The sequence below is a fragment of the Hesperophylax consimilis genome, chromosome 12, assembly GCF_061612785.1.
Source record: "Hesperophylax consimilis isolate HC1 chromosome 12, BYU_Hcon_1.0, whole genome shotgun sequence".
Lineage (NCBI taxonomy): Eukaryota > Metazoa > Arthropoda > Insecta > Trichoptera > Limnephilidae > Hesperophylax > Hesperophylax consimilis.
This window is the reverse complement of record NC_142847.1, coordinates 30,570,444-30,591,293: the sequence shown is the minus strand read 5'-3', so window position 1 is coordinate 30,591,293 and position 20,850 is coordinate 30,570,444. Positions and strand designations below refer to the sequence as shown.

Sequence of the window (20,850 nt, the reverse complement as noted above, 5' to 3'; positions counted from 1 at the left end):
ATCATGCATCGTATTGGTTAGTGAGTATGTCTGATAGTTGGTTGTGTATAAGTATATATTGCAGAAGAATGTTACATTTTGTCTTGTATTTCTAGTCCTAATCAAAATAGTATATATGTTTTTACACTATCACAGAACACCGCAATCATGTCTTTATAATAGTAATTATTAGCTTCTTGTTACATACTTCACGTTACTAAGGACAAAATACTGTAACGAACAGACGTGAGGCCCTTTAAAATACGAATTACTCCGAGGGGAAGCATCCGAGATGGCTACCGTATGAAATGTAGATATATGAAATGTAATTCTGCAAAAAATGTCTACATTACCCGTCACCTGGAGCCATTGGATTACTGTACCGATATTGGTACATTTAAAAAGGGGGGTATTTCACCACCCTCTTGATAGATTAATCATAGGATTTAGATTTACGATTAATTTATTTATAAAGTCCGAAAGTTTACTATTTGGTACTCGAACTTATGAACAGGGGCTACCAATCGGATAAGTAAGCCGAGTTTTCTACTTTTTGCGAGAATTTATGTACCCGGCATTGCCCGGGGCTATAAATGCTTTGGAGTAAAGTTTTGAAATTGTACCTGAAATCTGGAGGCATTTTTAATTTGATTTATTTTTTTAATATTTGTTTAACTTAAACGTGCCATATCTTCCAAAGGCGTCCTAGATTTCTCCTGCCATTCACTTCTATGTCATAGATTCCTACACCCCTATCCTTCATTAATCACAAACGCCACATTTAACCACACGTAAATTTGATTTTTCCTTGAGCGTTCCCGGCTTCTTCAACCATTCAAATTCAAAAAAATATTTATTGCACAAAAAGAGTACAAAGGGTATAGCTTATAGGTTACATCCACAGACATAGGAATTAATAGACGAGAAGATAATGGCGAGGGGTAAAATCAACTGTTGAAGAACGAAGGGAGTGAAGCTGACTGTGATTCGTCAATAAATCAATCTGACAGTAAATAGGCATCTCGCATTATAATATCACCATTTAATTCTTAAAAGCAAAATCTGCTTTTGAATGAATAGACATTTTTACTTTACTTACTTTAATTACTCGCCACGTTATGAAAAAATTTGCGAAGTCCAAATTCGGCAAAAAAATTCGGTTCCATTTTCAGAGTCGAATATTTCGTTTAAGTATTTAGTTAAGACACTTTTATAAATGTTCATAATTTACTTCCCAGCAACCAACCAGCTTTGTGTTTCGCGTCCAGACGTTTCTCGATGTGATAGTAACAACTGATTCATATTATACGATGTGAATATGCTTAAAATAAAGTAAAATAATGCTTATATATGGAATGTAATACGACAATTGGGTTTATTCTCTTTTTCACGTCTATTTTTACAAGTTTTCATAGTACAAGTCAACATTTTGCCGTGTTATTTCGTAAAATGAACCGATGATGCCTCGACCATAGTTCGCACAAGAATGATGACGTCACGTTTTCAAATTTCACTTGAGGCCATACGCGAGCCCAGCCGGCTCCAATGGAACCGGTATGGGGAGTGGGGATAATACGCTTTTAATCACTTAGGGCAGGTCTACTAATATTCATATGTCTATGGTTACATCCTATTTCTTCCAGCTAACCATTACTTCCATGTCACATATTCTCTATACACCTCTTTATTCGTTTATTTCTTACGTCTCATTTTACCACAAATAAATATTCGATTCATGGCTTCCTCAAGCGTTCCTGACTTTTTCTACTGTATACAACATTGTCATTGTTAAAAAACTACAGTATATCGACCACGCATTTCATTCCAGTGCAAAGATAATGCGTTAAGTCTTCCTGGGGCGTCAACCGACTTTTTCTGCCATTCCCTACTGTATACCATATTGTTACTATTAAAAAACTATATTATTTAGAATTTAATTCGACTCTTTATCTCATTACAATGCAGAGATAATGCGTTAAGTCTTCCACGGACGTCCCCGATTTTTTCTACCGTTCACACACTCCCTAAGAACTCCTGGCACTAATAAGAAAGAACGTTGAAATTTTCATCGCAATCAGACGAATGGTATAGGATATGTATTGGATAGTTAATTTGACAGCTTATCGAGATGAAGGTGACACACCCCATATAATAAACCTTTGTATAAACTAGTAGTGAACAAAGTAGTAAAAAATAAAACATGCAGGAGATGACTATTTTTAGCCCACAAATTAATATTCTTCTAAATAACTAAGCTGCAGATAATAACAGCCCATAGATATTAATAAAACACGATAAACGAAGATTTTAGACAACTACGAGCTCTGTAAATTGAAAAACTTGTACAACTTCCGCAGATAAAAGCGAGGAAGTAGACGCGCCAAGCAAAAATGAAATATGACCCAGTATTCATTTTTAATCGACCTCCATTCTTGAAAAAGCCAGCACCAAAAAACCAAAAAGCCTTGGATAGCTTCGAACAAAAGAAAACGGCGCAAGATGCACTTCATCATTTTTTCTTTCAGCGAACCTTAATCCATTTTTCTTCCCTTCACAATAGGGTGGTTTGGTTACGGGGGTATAATGCACAGTTTAAATGGGGCCGCGGCCCAATTTGTCAACGATTTGCATCGAAAAATGTGATATGTGCGAGGAAAGAATTTTCATAAGCGTCCCCATTTGTCACACGTTCAACCCACCCCTAATATTTTTTAACCCTTATACGACGTAAAGATTCATCGATACAAGTCACATTCACCAGTTATTTTTTAAGTGATACCGCACAAGAATTCGAACTGCCTGGAGCCAGCTTGATTATGGCATTCCCGATTTGGGAAAATTTGAGAGACTGAAGGAAGTAAAAAGGGAAAGGAGATGTTGAGAGGAAGGTTGGATTCTTTTATTTCTGATTAATGGTTTCTCACCAGGAAGATATGAAGAGATTTATCCAGAACGTGGTGCAAAAATACTATACTGAATTCGAACAGAGCTGCCTACCTAGTTGTCTCTGTCATGTGGCGTAACTACCGCCACCTATGGAAACATCTTCAAACTACATAAACTGGATAATAATAACGTAGATCTTACACACTCTATCGACATCTGGTGGGCGGTATTGAAATTACAACCAAATAACATTACACCTTCAAAGCCTTTATGTTTTAGTTTGTGGAAAATCATTTAAGGTTAAACGCGACGTTCGTTATAATCTACGTTTGCATAGATGGCTTTAATTGAATTATTTTATTAAAATACGTTTATGCAACAATACAATACAATATTGAGAGCAATTATTTTTTTGCGATCGTATACACGCAATATATGAATAAATAGTTTGTTCGTGTAAATACTCAATTCTTTCAAGAAAGGCATTGAATCATCGGTTACAATATTATATTTGTATGCCTTTATTCACAGTCATATTGCGTACGTACGGGCGTACACAAATAATTCATTTTAATATTGTACGCATAACTTACAATAAGTGTTTTTTTTAATAAAATAATTAAATTAACGCTATCAATGAACATGCAAATTATAACCAACTTCGCGTTAAACCGTAAAAGGCCTATAATATTTCGCTCATGGTGACAACAAAATCTTTGTTTTTGCAAACCTGAGCTAACCTATTATGGACTTCATTAGACTAGACTTTGCTGTGATAATCTTACAATACCATCAATAAAATGGAGTATATGGACTGAAATGGTATAAGTTTTGTAAATGATTTTGCAGAAAAAAAATCAAATTTATTATAATAGTTGTCACCACGTCTGAAATGGTAAGGCTTTGGTCGTCGCTGTACCACGGAGGTTGTAGTTTTAATATTGGAAATTGCAAGGTTCTCCAAAATAAATGTTGGCTTAAGCCCACGCATACCAAATTTCTACCGATTTATAACAAGTTTCTCGTTGAATCTTTAAGTTTTTAAGTTCCAAAAATAAAATATGTTATTTATTTCAAATGAGTCGTGTTCAATGAAATATTTTCATTTTCGCTTAATGATTATCGTTTTTCCATCTAACATTCGTATTTACATATGTCCCTTTTAAATCATATTTGAACGCTTACTACGGGCCTTAAGAATACAGAGGAAGCAATAACACAACATAAACCAGGAAATCATTTCTTGTCTTTGAGTTATTGAAACTTGTAGCTGAAGAAAATGAGGACGGTTTATTCAGTAGAAATGGAAGCACGTATGACAGAAACGTATTTCATAGAAAAGTGAACACCCAGCCTTGAACTTTTCGTTTACCCCTGAACAACTTTCTGTGTACTAAAATACTACGTTACTTATATTTTCGCCGGCAGCAGAAACGTAATAATTTTGTTAAAAGGAGATTCTCACAAAGCAAAAATTCTTCCAATTTTCAAACACTTTCATACACGAGCTAAAACGATCTAATATTCTTAAATAAATCAGGAATCTTCACGACATAAGTGAAGAAGGCGTCTACAAAAATATTCGGCGCGCAGCCAAGCGTTTTGAGCGGACCTACGGTCGAATTTACCCTAGCAAGCCTAGAAACTTGATCCTTTCAGCGAAGTTAATTTTAATTAATTCTGATATTACTGAAGGATTCAGATGCTTACACGAATACGTCAAGAAGTTATAAATCAAATGAAAATAAAAAAAATCTGGTGCTTACTGCTAATTGCAAACATGAAAAACGTTTTATAATTTTATCAAACCGTTCTACGTAAAATATTTTAATATTTCTATTAATCTTAAATATATTTAACTTACATCAGTAGGTAACGGTCTAAAAGAAAGGGAATGGTTTCGAATTCGTCGGAATTAATTAGAATGTGAGGCTCGAGCAAGCCCCAGTTATAAGACTCTTGTGTCGCCTTAACTAAAATAATTAAATGAAATATTGGAGTTGATTTAACGAAAGTTTACATGTAGTACCTATTCATTGAAATAATATGTTGTTAGTTAATAAATAGTATTAAGCTAAAAAACAGTACACTTGATGCACAATTGATTTGATATATTGTACGTTATTTTATATATTTACTAGCTGTACCCCGCCACTCAAAGATATTAGAAGAACGAGATGTGCTATGAGCAGTTCGTACTGAGTGGAATTGTTTTGCCGAGTGTCGCCGGTTTTGTTCACCAATACTACTGCACGCCTTCGCTTGCGCTAAGGTATCCGCACTAATACATAGAACAGATTTCTGTGCGTACACGTCCCGATACCGTTCAAAGTACCCTAATTAGGTAGTACTCCGGCTACGGTCCGGCGGCCAACATAGCATATCTCGTTCTTCTAATATCTTTGCCGCCACTCGTTGTTGTGCCTCAGTTTGACTGTGCAGATATAGAAACGATGGCTTGTGTTGCTTTTATGTCTATAGCGTTGGTATGGCGCTGTCTTTCATAAAACAGCATATTTGTCTGAAAATATTGCTTTAAAAACAAAAGATGTTTTTATCTGTCACAGGTGACATCTATATAAAAATACACGCGTATTCGAATGTAACGTCGTGTCAAAATGGCTAGACAGGCATTAACATTTTGCATAATATGCAATATAATGTATGTCTTATTCCAAATGATTTGCATTCCCCAATACAATGTCGAAACAGTCAATAATTCGAAATTCGAGCAAACTTTAAAAGTCGTATGCACCAACTACTTTTAACATTTTTATAGATAACTCTTAACAATTTTATGTATTTTTATCTTTGTTAATAATGTAAACATTGATTACGTGGTTACTGGCAGATTACATATGTTTAGAATGCATAATATTTGTGTTTTCTGTTTCCTTTTTTGTGATTTTCTCTGTCTTTTTTTAATAATTATTGATCAAAAAAGATGCACTTCGTAACATATATAAAATCCCACTGGGTGTTCCAAATAGAATTTGATTGACAAACTCTTTAAACAAGTAGACAAGCTTAACTAGTGCTCGGTATGTTAGCGATATTGTAATCGGTTGTCAAATTGTAGCGTTCGTTAACAACGGCTAATGAACAATATGGTTGATTAAGTTAAAGCACTACGAAGTAATGCAAAATCACGTGTTTTTGGTTCGTTTTGGTTTGATCGTTTCTTTTTCTTTAAGTCTTTTCCCAGAAAAATAATGTGTGAGGTTACGGCTTCGAAAAATCTACTACGTCTGAACCCCTTTTTGGTTATGGTTTTATTGGATAATGTGAAAAATTAAATTCTTTAGATAATGATAACGTTTAAATATTTGCCTAAACCTGGCAAAATAAAATGAAAAACACTTTTTGTGGATGTTTTTTTTTGCATAAACCAAAACAGGCGGCTGGTGTTAACCAGGAATTTAAACCTTATCGCCACCTACAAAAGGAGTATTATTGTTAGCGGTTCGATTCCAAATGTCGTACAACGTAGTGCATCGCCTTCAAGACTTTTATTGTGCAGACGATGGCTTTCATGTTACGGCCCCTAAAAGGTAACAAGTAGTAATTTGAATTCACTCACCGTCACCACATACGCCAGTCCAGTGAATGTCATTCTCGCCACCGAGTCCTTCCGTCTGAGCGGCCTCCGGAGGTGAGGCGTCTCGGCGTCGTTCTGCGCGCCGTCCACGCCGTCGCCATCGGGGGGGATGGGAGGCGTCGCGGCGGCTAGAGGCGGCGCGGACACGTGCCGGGCCACCACGGCCACGGGGCCTGCAGAGGGCAGCACGTCGGGCAGGGCACGAGCTCGCAGGGCCTCCCGCGGCTCGCGAGGCGCGGCTCCCGACGCGCCGTACACCCCTCCCGGCCCTCCCCTACCCCTGAAAAATAAAAATCTTTTGTTAATCAAATGTGCTGTGTATCATATAAGATGTCATGTATTTTTGTTAAGCAAATGTGCTGTGTATCATATAAGATGTCATGTATTTTTGTTAATCAAATGTGCTGTGTATCATATAAGATGTCATGTATTTTTGAGAGCTGAACTGTCCCAGTTATATGACGGTTCTTGGTGCATTCCAGCTTTTAATCAAATTTTAATCAGTGGTCAAGAATAACGGTGATGTCTTCAATTTGATCATTATTCTAGTGCGACGGAAGTCTAATTAATAAACTCTCTTATGAAAAATTGTGTGCAGGTTTTAAAATTCATTTCTCAATAGCTTAGGATTTTGTAATTTTTAAAGTTTTTTTTTTAAATTTTTTTTAAAGGTAGAAAATTTTATAAATGAAAGCAGATAAAGAGTAAAAAATATTATCGATGGTTATATATATACAGGGTGTCTGGGAGTAAAGTGTGCGAGGATGATTCTAGAACAAATTGTAAGATATTATATAGATACCTAACCTTGAATAGGTATTTAGTGGGTTAATATTTCGACCAAATAACTTCATACACGGAAAAAACTCAATATGATATAAAATATTGCTAATTTATTAAGTACCTCTCCTAATTATTTGTAATACAATTAAAAACGGGATTGCAGGACTTAAACACGAATTTGTTATCGCGACGTCGCACAGTGGGCTGAAAATCTCCTTTCATAGACATAGAGACTTGAATTTTCAAGGGTATTTTTTTTGCTAGAAATGGATTCTGCTGATCATATTACTATGCTATAAAATTTTGTATGAAGCAATTGCGTGTACATATGAAGGAGTTATCATTTTTTAAAGAAAAATTTGTATGGCACTGACATTAAAAATGAGGCTATCTCTGGAATCATAAGGTTGGCCATTCTATCCTTACACACAGATATATTACTATTTATTTGTATTTTTTTGACATACTTCATATTGTGGGGCAACTTGCGATTTTTTTTTTTAATCCTTAAATTTGAAAAAAACACTTTTTAATGTTGATGATTCATTTAAATGCTTAGTCCTATTTTTAATGGACCTTTTGTCTGTGCGTAAATTTGTTTGTGCGTTCCATATCCGGTTAAGGATTGTGGCCTTTTTAATAGCCCAGTAAAGATACTTTTTTCAAATTTGATATCGTCATGCGTATTTGAACTTTTTGTTTCACACCTTTCAATATAATGTTAGGTACCTACCTGCCTGAAGAAAGATTGAAAAAAAGAATTGTAATTTAGATAGTGACATTTTTTTGGATTATGTGTCATTCCTTATTGGAAATAAAAAGAGTTACATAAAATATATGATTTATATTTAAGTACCTACTTAGAAATTTAAAGATTTAAAAGGAATTTTTGGTTTGATCTACTAGTTTCATAAGTATAATTAGAGCCTGAGGGCTGGAATATTGATTGCAAAGGTAGTTTAAATTACGCAAATGACTGGAGATTTCGTTGATAAATAAATATTATAATGTTAGCTTAAGATAACCTTACGAAGGTTTAACAAGGGTCTGCTTTTAGGGGTTTGCTAGGTACTGGAAACTGACCATAATATTACGTAGGTTGCTCTAAGGGTGTAGGTTTACAAGCGTATCGACAGAGGGTGTTCGCCCTTGCAGCCACCTGCCACGCATCTAAGGGTAGTATAAGATGGGATGTTAACGGGTTAAGGGATGAATAACATCTCCTCATTTGGGAAGTTTGGTAACAACGAGAACTTAACAAAGGGTCTCCTAAAAGTGAAATGATGAAAAAGTAATATAATTTTAAAAATAATTTTTAGTAATATAAAAGTAATAAAAAAATTGGCCATGTCTGGTTTGATGAGAAGGAGTTGGGAAAGAGAAATGTTACAAAGTACTTAGTTATGCAGATCAGTTCACATACATGGGTAAAGCCATTTCAAACAACGTTTCGATTCTGTATGGTGGTTTCAACGGGGCGATACTGAGGGTTTCTACCACTCTGGAAAGTGCTGCAAATACACTATAAGAAAGGCGAAATGAATTAACATTCTTACTTTAGTTGTCGGTGCATGGGAGCATGCGTAATTTGAAATTGAATTCCTGCATGGTTCAATGAACTGTGATTTTAAAAATTGAAACTCTTTTGTAAAAATTATACCAGACAAGCAATAAAGTAGGTAAAAAAATTAGTGTATTAATTAATATATTCCAAAAATAAAATTAGTGTAACCGAAACTTTGAATTACGAACAATTCAAAAAGTTCCTAAAATTGGATAATGATATATTGTACCCTTAATTTTCTTATGCTTACCTAATCTGTAAAAAGATATATTATTTTAATTGTATTTAAAAAAACCATTTTTTCTAATTTGTGTACCTATGTTAATATTATGCTTGTATTTATTTCATAAGTTTTTGATTATTGTTTAAAAACATCATTAGAACATTATTTTACTCTAAAGGTAAATACTCCTCCCATAAACACGAGCTCCTGGAGCTCAACTTATGGAGTAGTAGAATAATAACGAAAAAAATATATGTAAGTCTGCATATTGCTATCATTTGCAATGTTATAATTAACTTGTAATAAAAAATATATATTTCTTGATTTGAAATGTGCATTTATTTTGTTTAAATGTTTCATTATTTTTTAGAAAGTTTAAACTTGAAGAAGATACGACTTTCACACAGAGGAGACCATATTAAAAACTCTGCATATTGCATGATCTAAAGTTGCCATGTTATGCTACATTACTATTGATATTAATATGTTAACTAGATCTCTTTAAATTGTCAACAAAAAATTATTAGATTATCAAGAAAATTCACAATTATTATTATTAAAAGACAATGAGAACCACAAATCATACAATTATTATATCCTGTAATTTATTTAGGGGCTGCGCTAGTAATACTCGTACATGTTAATAAAATAAAATAAAATTCAAATCAGTTAATTTAGTTAAATTTTTATTAAGGCGAAGCACTACGTAGTAATACAAAATCATGTGTTCTTGGTTTGAAAATTTGTTAAAAATGTTTTAGATGCCTTTGATAAAATCGAGTATTTTTTAAAAGTCTAGAAAAAATAAAATATCAAACCTATAAAATACTGTTTTAAAGATCTACATCTCCTACTTTTCATTTATGATTTTATTGTACAACGTATAAAATTAAGTTAACATTTCAATATTTGTGCCTCAACTTCCGCTAAACTAAATGTGATGTATGGTAATAAGTTAGGTATTCAAGCGATAGATGGCACTAGTCATAAAGCTTACTCCAGAGTCCGACAGATGTCGCTAGAGTGTAGCAATTGCCTGTGGGATATTATTGACAGACAACAAGCTTCTAGAAATCAGAGAATTTCCAACCCTCGGGTAATGAACAGTGTAGCTAAATCCAGACTTATTAATTGGTATGTAAATAAACACAATTATAGTAAAAGAACCTTTTACTTTATCAAAGAGTTCCCAACACAGAAATCTGAAAGTAAATCAGAGACGTATCACTAAATAAAAACCCATTTTTGGCGATGTTTTTTACTTTCTTAAATTAAAACAGGCGGCTGGTGTTAGGCGGGAATTTAAACCTTATCGCCATCTACATAAGGAGTGTTATTGTTATCGACCCGATTCAAAATTTTATAGTGATGCATCGCCTTAAATATTTATTTCGTAGCGAGACTTCAACGAGTAAATCCTCGAATATTCTCCGTAAACAATAGACACTTAGTTCTAAAGCTAATCACGGATGCGGAAGCGGGTAAGTGTATCCTGTAAAAAGAGTTCATATTAAACGCACTTTATTTCCGTCCTTCTAGATAAAATCAAAAATAATCTATTGTATAAAAAGGAACTCGTAAACCGTATGATATAATCCAGGAACCTTTCTGCGAATAAAGGTCGGATATGCTAGGACAACTAATGAGAAATTTCTCGTACGAGGGATTGACCTCTTTTGGTCTATTACACAATTTTGAAAGCTTCTTTGAGTGATTTATGTTTTTAATCAGTGTTGAGTTTCTCTAAGTAGCGTATGTGCAGTGAACTCCCAAATAGTAGCAAATACGAAAAAGAAAATATAAATTACAATATCACCTGTCAAATTTTGAACAGCGCGCCCGTTAACGCTAGGTCTACTGTTCGATTCACAGAAATACTATTATCAGACGTATCATTAAATGATAAGTGCTGTGTCTAGCAAAGTGAAATCGATTACTTTACAATATCGGATTGATAAGCGTAACTACCGACGATTTTATACCGATTTCCCGAGCACTGTCGCACTATTGATACACAGACCGTTGTTGATAACGCAAACTATCAGAAATTGATATACGCTGGCAACACTGTGAATTGACATTCCTAAACGTCAGACGGTTTCGCACAAGTTAAAAATACTAATAAATTAAATACGTTGAACTAAAATATTAACTTTATGCATTGACAGTCTGCATATAAGTTTGGACACTAAAAAGGAAGTTAATTAGTTCATGAGGTAATTAACCATAACAAAGAAATTTTGTTTCTCGAAGTTGGAACGGAATCAACTGTTCGCGTCTTAGGTCTTAGGCGAATTAATTAAGTCTACGGATCATGTATGCGATTTCTTTCAGTTCTAACAGCTTAGTTAGTTCTCCCCCATTAATTAATAAGCCAGTTATTTTGCATAGCGAACGACATTATCCAAAAAGTCGCGTATGTTTACAGAGTATTCGACAACTTGGAGGCCGCGCTAAAAGTAGCAGCTTTTGTCATTCAGTTTGTCATATTCTGACCGTGTTCGCAAATAACGATAACTGACCATAGATGACGTATTTTGTCAATTTTATATTGACATAGGGCTTTATCGATCGTCCGTGCTAGACCTCTTGATATGTTGATTGAATAGGTATTTTAAATTACGTAACATAAATTGTTAGAGATTTCGTTGATAAATAAATATTATAATATTAGCTTATGTTAATCTTATGGAGGTTTAACAACGGTTTGCTTTTAAGCTTTTGGTTTGTTTTTAAACTCCTTACTAAAAAGCCCAGCCCTCGCGACAATCCAATCATAGGATCAGAATCCAGAACGCGCCTATGGATAGACTATTCCTATGAAATATTTCATACTAACAATGTAATGCCTCGTAGAGTGAGAGGTTCGGACCTCTCTATTTCCAACGCCAACATATTATCTGTGTACGCCTCGGATGAAAGCGAAACACAATAAAAAAGAAAATAATATTATTGAATGCCCAATACATTTATTTGCATTATCTTTTTGGAGTTTAAAAAATGTTTGGGTTTTTATCACTAATTTTACAAATATTCAATGCATGAACGGAGATTTTAATTAATTTATTTTTCCAGTCTAAATTTTAACTAAACCCCGATTATTGAGAATGACTAAGGGCGGCTTGCACCATAAGTTAAATTTGATTTAAATATAATTTTAAACACATTATTTGATTTAAGTCGACTTGGCGTCTTGCACCACAAAATTTAAGTCGTTAAATGCGTTTAAAGAACTGTCAAAGTTAAATACCCAAAATGGGCTGTTTAACCGAGTTAAACGCGTTTAGCCCGACTCATAAAGCAGTACTGTCAAAAATTGTTTAGGTTATCCCTTAGATTTTTGATTGTGGTTAAAATCTATATCATTTTAATTTGTATTCACAATGAACATTTGGGATTTGTATTCTGACGATGATGAAGAAATTATAGAGTTTATAAGTAGACCGTTTATAGTCAGAGAAGTAAACACAAGAACAAATTTATTTGAAACACTCAGTGCCAAGAAGTTTCAAAGAAGATTTCGTCTCTGTAAAAAAACGACATCATAGTGCAAGAAATTAAACCTCAGTTAAAATTCAACACCAATAAAAACATCAGCGAGGTGCTCGTAACTTGAAGCTAACACTCCTTATCGAGGAGTACTTTGCAAGGTTGTAAACTTCTAATCATACCTACAGCATTCTTATAATACTTTAAAACAATATAATATGTAAAAGAAATAAAAAACAAAATTACTCGGATAATTGTTTTATTTTTAATTCCAACAACAGAAGCTCTTTTTGTCTTATTTCATCATTATGTCTATTTGCTTTAACTTTTTCTTCAAAATAAATGAACACACTATTAAACCACACACACAATCACAAAATATTTTGACACTTCAAGTAAAATGAAACATCGTAGCTGTTTTATTTACGCGTTAATGGCGGTAACCACGCGGTAACTGTTTTACCGACGCGTTAAACACGTTTAACTAAAATTGCCACCGAACTGCGTGGTGCAGGACGCAACTAAACGCATTTAAGTTAAATGTATTTAAGGGTCTTAAATACGTTTAGTTAAATACAATTTAAGATAAAATTTGCGATAGTTGGTGCAAGTCGCCCTAAGAATCGCAACTGTTAGTAATATGTACAAATAATAATAATACAAAATTTAAAAAAAAAATGGTAAGCATTTACGTGATTTAAAGACCTCTATGGGAAAATTACTGCTCCTTGGCACGGGGCCCAGAGGTCATGTTTTCGAGATCCTGTATGGAACAATATGTATTTTGCACAGACATAGGAATTAATAGACGAGAAGATAATGGCGAGGGGTAAAATCAACTGTTGAACGAAGGGGGTGAAGCTGACTGTGATTCGTCAATAAATCAATCTGACAGTAAATAGGCATCTCGCATTATAATATCACCATTTACTTCTTAAAAGTAAAATCTGCTTTTGAATGAATAGACATTTTTACATGGGAGCGTAAATTACTCGCCACGTTATGAACAAATTTGCGAAGTCCAAATTCGGCAAAAAAATCGGTTCTACTTTCAGAGTCGAATATTTCGTTTAAGTATTTAGTTAAGACACTTTTATAAATGTTCATAATTTACTTCCCAGCAACCAACCAGCTTTGTGTTTCGCGTCCAGACATGTTTCTACAGCTGATCCATATTATACAATGTGAATATGCTTAAAATAAAGTAAAATAATGCTTATATATGGAATGTAATACGACAATTGGGTTTATTCTCTTTTTCACATCTATTTTTACAAGTTTTCATAGCATTAGGTTAAAATTTTGCCGTTTTATTTCGTAAAATGAACCGATGATGCCTCGACCATAGTTCGCACAAGAATGATGACGTCACGTTTTCAAATTTCACTTGAGGCCATACGCGAGCACAGCCGGCTCCAATGGAACCGGTATGGGGAGTGGGGATAATACGCTTTTAATCACTTAGGGCAGGTCTACTAATATTCATATGTCTATGGTATTTTGTTATTAATTTATGTGGGTTTACATTTCAATATAGTTAACTCGGTATAACTTTTTTGATTGGTGCTTTCGTTTCCGAGTAAATCGAGTCCGAAATTAGGTTAAGTAGGTCAAATTTGAAAAAAAATATGTGTCAAAGAATACACAGGGCACTAAAAAAAAATTTGCGCTTTAGTTGCCGAAAAAATGGAATAAAGTTTAAATAAAACATTTTTTATGTCATCTACGTGATGCTGATTAAACAGTTTCCCGCTTGTACTACGACTTTCACCGATATAGCATAGCCAGATAAGGTACCAGTATTGTCCAGATCGGACTAGCCAGGTACACAGTACACAACCTCTCATGCTTCCTTTTCTGCATCTCCTTCCCACTCCTTCAGCAACACAAAAGTCCTCAAGTGGAGTTGCGATAGTCTTACTAGCTCCAAGCAGTCCAGTCGTGCGTTTTTTAACGAGGAAACTTGTAGTTCTCTAAAATTCACGTAAACTTTTGTAGAAAAACCTCTCTCATATTCAAACAATGGAAATATATATGCTTGGAATAAAGTGTGTTTATTTGCCAATTAATTAATAAGTCCCAGCACTGCACTGTGCAGTAATTTAGACTTTCAGGATATGGAACAGATTATAATAAGACTTCGCCGGGAAGTTAGGTATAGTAATCAGCCCAGTTAACTTCTGCAACTTTCGTATTTTGTTACAGCATTGTTGCTCCCGGCGAGTGTTGAAATTTCAACCCGGCGTTGTTGTTCCCTTGCAATAATAAAGTTGTTTTAGCGCAAATACGAACAGTTTTATTACATTCCCTGTGTACCGTGGAGCTAGCTAACTTTCCTGCAACGGGAGAGAAAACTTGTCCAATATGCCCGACGCCCGACTGTTTAATAAGAACTTACTTCATGTTAAATAATATCTTCATGTGAATTTCTATGCATGACTAGCTTCATTTTCAGCATCGCTAGCAAGAAAGATTTTAGAAACTAATCTAAATATATTATTCAATATATTATAATGGCGCAAAACAGCCTTAACGGATTGAAGAAATTATTGAAAGTTTAAGTCAATACTTTCATTGATCTGTAGTTCAGGTGCAATGAGGCAGGGGAGGCTGTACCTCCCCTAAAACAATAGAGGAGAAAAGAGGGAAAGGATACACGTATTCATATATTTAAAATAAAGCAAAACTTTATTTAAATGTTACCAATTACAAATTGTTAAGATGTAAAGTTACTTCAAGTTAAAAAAATCAAATTGTCAAAAGTCCCCTCCAACGTTTTAGTGTCATATAAAAGAATTTTTATCTTTTTTTATGTAATGCGTAAATACGTAATTTTTTTGACGTTAGAAAGAAAAATAATAATTCTTTTCAGATTACTCCAAATATTTATACTGGATGCCATTAATAAAATCCTAAGAGTTGCCAAAATAAATAATTCATATTTCGCGTTGGTTCAAATTCAAAAATAATTTTTTATATGAACGTGATAAAAGTGATGGTACAGTTTTTTTACAAATTTCACAAGCAAAACGAATGTGTTTTCAAAATATCGAGTTCCCTCAACTTTTCTACGATTAGGGTAAAAATGTGATTAGCGTTTTTGACAACATTTTCACGTTTGATATTTTTTTTTTTTTTTTTTTTTTTTTTTTTTTTTTTTTTTTTTTTCAATTTTAATATTGTTTATTGTTGTTGTTATACGCCCATAGGGGCTTTTAAAATTAAAATGTTATTATTTAGAAATGTAATGTTTATCTTAAATGCGTACACCGGAAATATAATTTAATCTAGTTTTTAAAACTGTTTTAAAAATAAGATTGGTTATGGTTATCCATTATAAATAAATTAAACAATGTTACTTTGTTGAACAACCATTATTTTTTTATATTCACTGACGGTTTCGGAACATCTGTTCCTTCCCCAGGGCAAAATATACTGACAGAAAATAATAGGTGAACATAATATATTACTAAGGAGATGGGGACGTGATTAGAGATTAGTGGAAATGGAACGGACGGCAAAAGGAACATGTCTAAGATGGGAATGTAAGATAATATTTTTTGTTTTTTGATAATGGACTTATCATTATTAAGGGATTTCTTTATTGAAATACTAAGCCTGGAAATACTTCTCATTATTATTTAACTACTATGAAGAGTTTTTAAAATTGGCGTACTAACGTTAAACGCGACGTTCGTTATAATCTACGTATTCTTAGATGGTATTTATTTCATTATTTTATTAAAATACGCTTTTCGAAAGTTATGCTTTACAATATTGAGACGATTTTTTCGTTTTCGCCCGTACATATGCAATATGAATATGAATAAATAGTTTTGTCTGTATAAAAACTCAATTCGTTCAAGAAAGGGATACAAATACAATATTAGATTGAATCGCCGATACAATATCTTCTTCTTCTTCTTTTCTTCTCTTTGTTATTCATATTTATACAAAATATGTTAGTAGGCTTAGGCACCAGTTAAAAGTACATATACCTATTATTTCATTATTATTTTAATACTATACTTATCAAACAACTTATCAAAATGTTAATACTCATCCTAATTTGACTGTCCTAAAACGGGAATCCTTCTAGTTGGGCAGTCAAAACATTTCTAAAATAATGTATACAAATGTATAATCTTTAACTAAATAAAAAAAAATAAAAAATTGTATTTATATGCCTGTTTTGTTGTTTCCGGAGTTTTTATTCAAAGGTTGTAACACCGAGAGTTACAACAATATATACATTATAATATAAGAGCATTCCCGTCAACTTTATTAATAACATATCTACAAACAATGACGAGAGTAACATACATATTTACAGGCTTATCCATTATTATCCATTAACCAATGTGCCTCGTAAACCTCCTACCTCTATCCCAAAGGAGTTAACCTAACTATCTCCTCAGTATATTGTCTTTATCGTCTCCCTAGGGGAACAACTGACGTACCACCCATTATTATTAGGAATACTAAACACTGCTGTGTATAATAGTTATAGACTACGTATAGTATGTCTGCTAATAATGATTGTAACTACAGAAGCCTCCCGCCTCCTCCCTGATCTGTCACTCCAGCTAACGGAGCGTCGCGCTGTGACGACTTATGCTAATTTCTGACGTCTCGTCATGCTGTGTACTTAGTGAATGGCAGGGTGGAATTACGGAACCATACTGAAATTCAGCGGTGATCGGCTTAATAAAATGCTGATTAATTATTTTTTAACTAAAATAATGATTTTTTGGTAAATTTTATGTAATACCCTTAAAACTGATTGTGGATATTAAAAATTCTTAACATACAAATCTGTTTTCAGCAATAACGATAGAAATTCACAGTTTAAACCGAATTAACATTAGGTCAGGCAAATCATTTTTAGGGTAAACGTAACGTACGTTACAATCTGCGTTCATAGCGTTAATTCAATTATTTAGAATAAATAGTTTCGTCCGTATAAAAACTCAATTCTTTACAGAAAGGCATCCAGATACAATATTATAACGTAAGTTGGGTTTAACTTTAAGGAGAGTATTTTTTAATGTAGTAGATTCGAAAGTTTAAAAAAGTTTTTTTGACAAGTTTTATTTTATTTTAATTTATAGACTTTTAGACTAGTAAGGTTGGTCGGCTTGCAATAAAATTCAAATAAGAAAACTAAAAAAATGTTTTTTTCTATTGGTGCCCTTTTTTACTCATTTAAAGTACGCTCTAGCGTGTTTAAATCGCACTTTATGGAACGCGCGTTTTTTAAAGTTACCATGGTAACATCAACAAATCAACAAAATGTGAAGTCAAATGTCAACTTTTAACTACTAATCCAACTATTAATCTTATGTGACAGATTGCAAATTAATGTTTATGTTTTTCATTTCCATGACAACAAGATATTGTGATGTCACATCACGAATTCATTAATAGTTCTTATTTCCAAATTTTTAATAATAATATCAATATTTATGTTTTCAAAGTGTACCAATAAAAAAAATAGCGTAAAGTATTCGTGGATAACTGGTCTTTAAAACACTTGATTTATTTCGAGCACTCGGCTACGCCGTCGTGCTCGAAAAATCGCGCGTGTTTTAAAGACCTGTTTATCCACTTATACTTTAATATACTATTTTGAAAGGAGATGAAGAGCGATAATTTTTTTTTATTACTTCAAATAAAAATAAAATTTTCTAAATATTAAATTTATTATGTAAACATAAAAAAGCTTTAAAAATAACAACCAAATAAAATTATTAAATCCGAAAAATCACAAGTTTTGTTAGATAAATGTATTATACACATTACTGTCACATAATTCTTCTTCTTTTCATATAAAAAATAGCAAATAAAAAAATCCACATAATTTCATAATTTTTTCTCAAATTGCGGTCGGAAACTTTGATTTCATAAAAGTGTTCATTTTAATTCTTCTGCGGTTAACTTCTGGATTTGATATAAAGCGTGTTTTTTTCTCTTTTTAACACCGCTTAGATCATAGATCACATTTCAAACCGTGACAGTAAGGAATACAATGATTTAAAATATGAGACCATTATGAGTTGTTCTTGAAAGCGAACAAATTGGTCTGAGGGGTTAATTTAAAGTTGAATCTTTGGTATGCCTAGCAGTCTACTATAGCCTGATTTCCAGATATAAGTTTTATTTAAACACTGGTTGGATGCCAAATCACAAAAGAAGTTGTCCAATTCAACCGAAAGAGTTAGAGAGTTAGTCCTCTAGTTCTGAAGCAGAAATCGTTTTGCAATTTGAGTCACGTGTTTACCCCGCTACTTTAGGCCGGAGACTGTAACTGACGTTAAATTTTAAACACAATTACACTATCGGTGAAGATATTAACTACGTTGACGTAGTTCAGTTCAAACAGGCCCATGCGCAGTTAGTCCTGGGCACTGAGGGACAATAAAGTAGCAGCACGGAAAATAATATTAATGAATAGTTAATAATTTATTTATTTATTCACGCCTTGAAGGCTTTTATATGTATACATTATTAGGTAGGATTTTCAAGAGTACAATAATATGTGTAGGCGGGCGCTCGCACTGAGTACTCACTTGTAATGCTTCGTATACATCCGCGAGCCGAACTGCCGAACAGAACCTCAACTTATGGGAAAGAAACGAAGCAAAGGCAAATGGCGCGAAATGCCGCTTGCAGTTGATTCGTTCCTTTCCCGTAATTCGTGGTACGGTTCCCGTTTCGGTTCGCAAATTTACACATACCCTAAGACTGACTGACTTAAATACCTTGACTTAGTCGCTTATATAGGCGCCAATGCGTTAAAGAACAAACCAGCAAATCGCGAGTAGGTATAGATGCGCCGTACCTTCGATGTTTCACGAGTAGGTTCCAAGGCGATGCGGGTTGCATGTATGAATGTTCCTGAACCTTCTAGTAGCTACCGCTACAGATATAAGGACACGGAGAAAACTGATACAAAATATTTAAAATTATTGAAAATGTCTTCAAATTATTAGTATTCCGAGAGTTCTGTTGTACAAAAGAGTTCAATAATGTTTGGCATATAAACACAAGAGTATTAAATAATTACTTATGGTGCGGTGAAAGTAGTAACAGAGCAATGTGTAGTAGCTTTGTTCTTATTTATAAAAAACAAACAGTTTGAACTCGTATTTAGAAAACCTTTATAACGCCAGATTGGGTGTTTTAAATTTGGAAAAACATTGAAAAAAAATTAATGCTACAGTGAAACACACATAGAGTTTGGGCATTTTCTGAAATAATAAGGGTTGTTTCAAACTCCAACAAAATATTTGATGATGGGTCCGTTTTAGCTTACGATAAAAATTTTCAAAATGTCAGTATTTTCACTGACTTGGCATTTCTATCTAAAATTCTGCATTTGATAGCCTGGAATTGATTCTATTGATAAGCTTTTGGATTCCATTACGTATTACTAACCAGAAATCGGGATTGATTTCAGTGCAGAAATTCTGGGACTAACTACCATATGTAATATGATCATGTACTCCTCATAGCCCAGAAAACTAATAAATTTTCAATTTATCACAGGGTAGTTCAGTTATGTATAAAAAGAAGAGAATACTGTATAATTTTACTAGAATTATGTAAAAGACAATAAAAATGACGTTAGTAAATAAATTAAATGTTATTAGTCTATTGACTAACTAATTAAAATTCCAGCATTTTTCCGACAAATGAAACCTAACCTAACCCAACTTAAAATTTGATCAAACGCCGACAGGCGTAGTATTAAAATTTACGGGCCGTTTTATTAGATGACAAATGTTCAAAATTTTAATATGGCGTTGATTTCTTCGTTGTTATTTATGTACAAATTTTGTCAAAAATTCGTCGCTAATGTACAGCTTAAAAATCACTTGATCTTTATTATCAAGGCTTTCTGCTCGTCTGTAAAATTGTAGTTAAGTAGCCTTTGGCATTTTCCGTCAGAAGCTGTATTATTTCCTCATTGTAATAGAATCTTAATTAATGGAATAATTCAGAAGGTATCTGGAAACTAAAAACTGTTTTTGAAAGGAGATGAAATAAGCTTTCAAGTTTTATTATTAGAAATAACCGTTTATTTTTCTTATTATTTAAATTTAGAATGCAAACATAAAGAAAATATCATGTTAAAAATTAATCACCTAACATTTTTACGTCTAAACACCGATAACGAAAAACACACTTTTATTAGACCAATGTATTATAAACATTACTGTCATCTCAATTTTTTTCGTTTCATATAAAAATAATTCACAAAAATATCACGATAAATATAATATTTTTTTCTCAAATTACGGTCGGAACATTTGTTTTCGAAGAGGT

At 33.2% G+C, this 20,850-nt stretch overlaps 1 protein-coding gene across 1 annotated transcript in view; it reads right to left on the bottom strand.

Annotated features, from left to right (window-relative positions):
- Positions 1 to 20,850, bottom strand: part of rho-5 (rhomboid-5) — a 216,834-nt gene that overhangs the window by 160,848 nt on the left and 35,136 nt on the right. Inside the window, exon 2 of the mRNA XM_089638330.1 lies at positions 6,446 to 6,743. Within this exon, the coding sequence (XP_089494456.1) occupies positions 6,446 to 6,743 (298 nt within the window). The remainder of the gene's footprint in view (positions 1 to 6,445; positions 6,744 to 20,850) is intronic.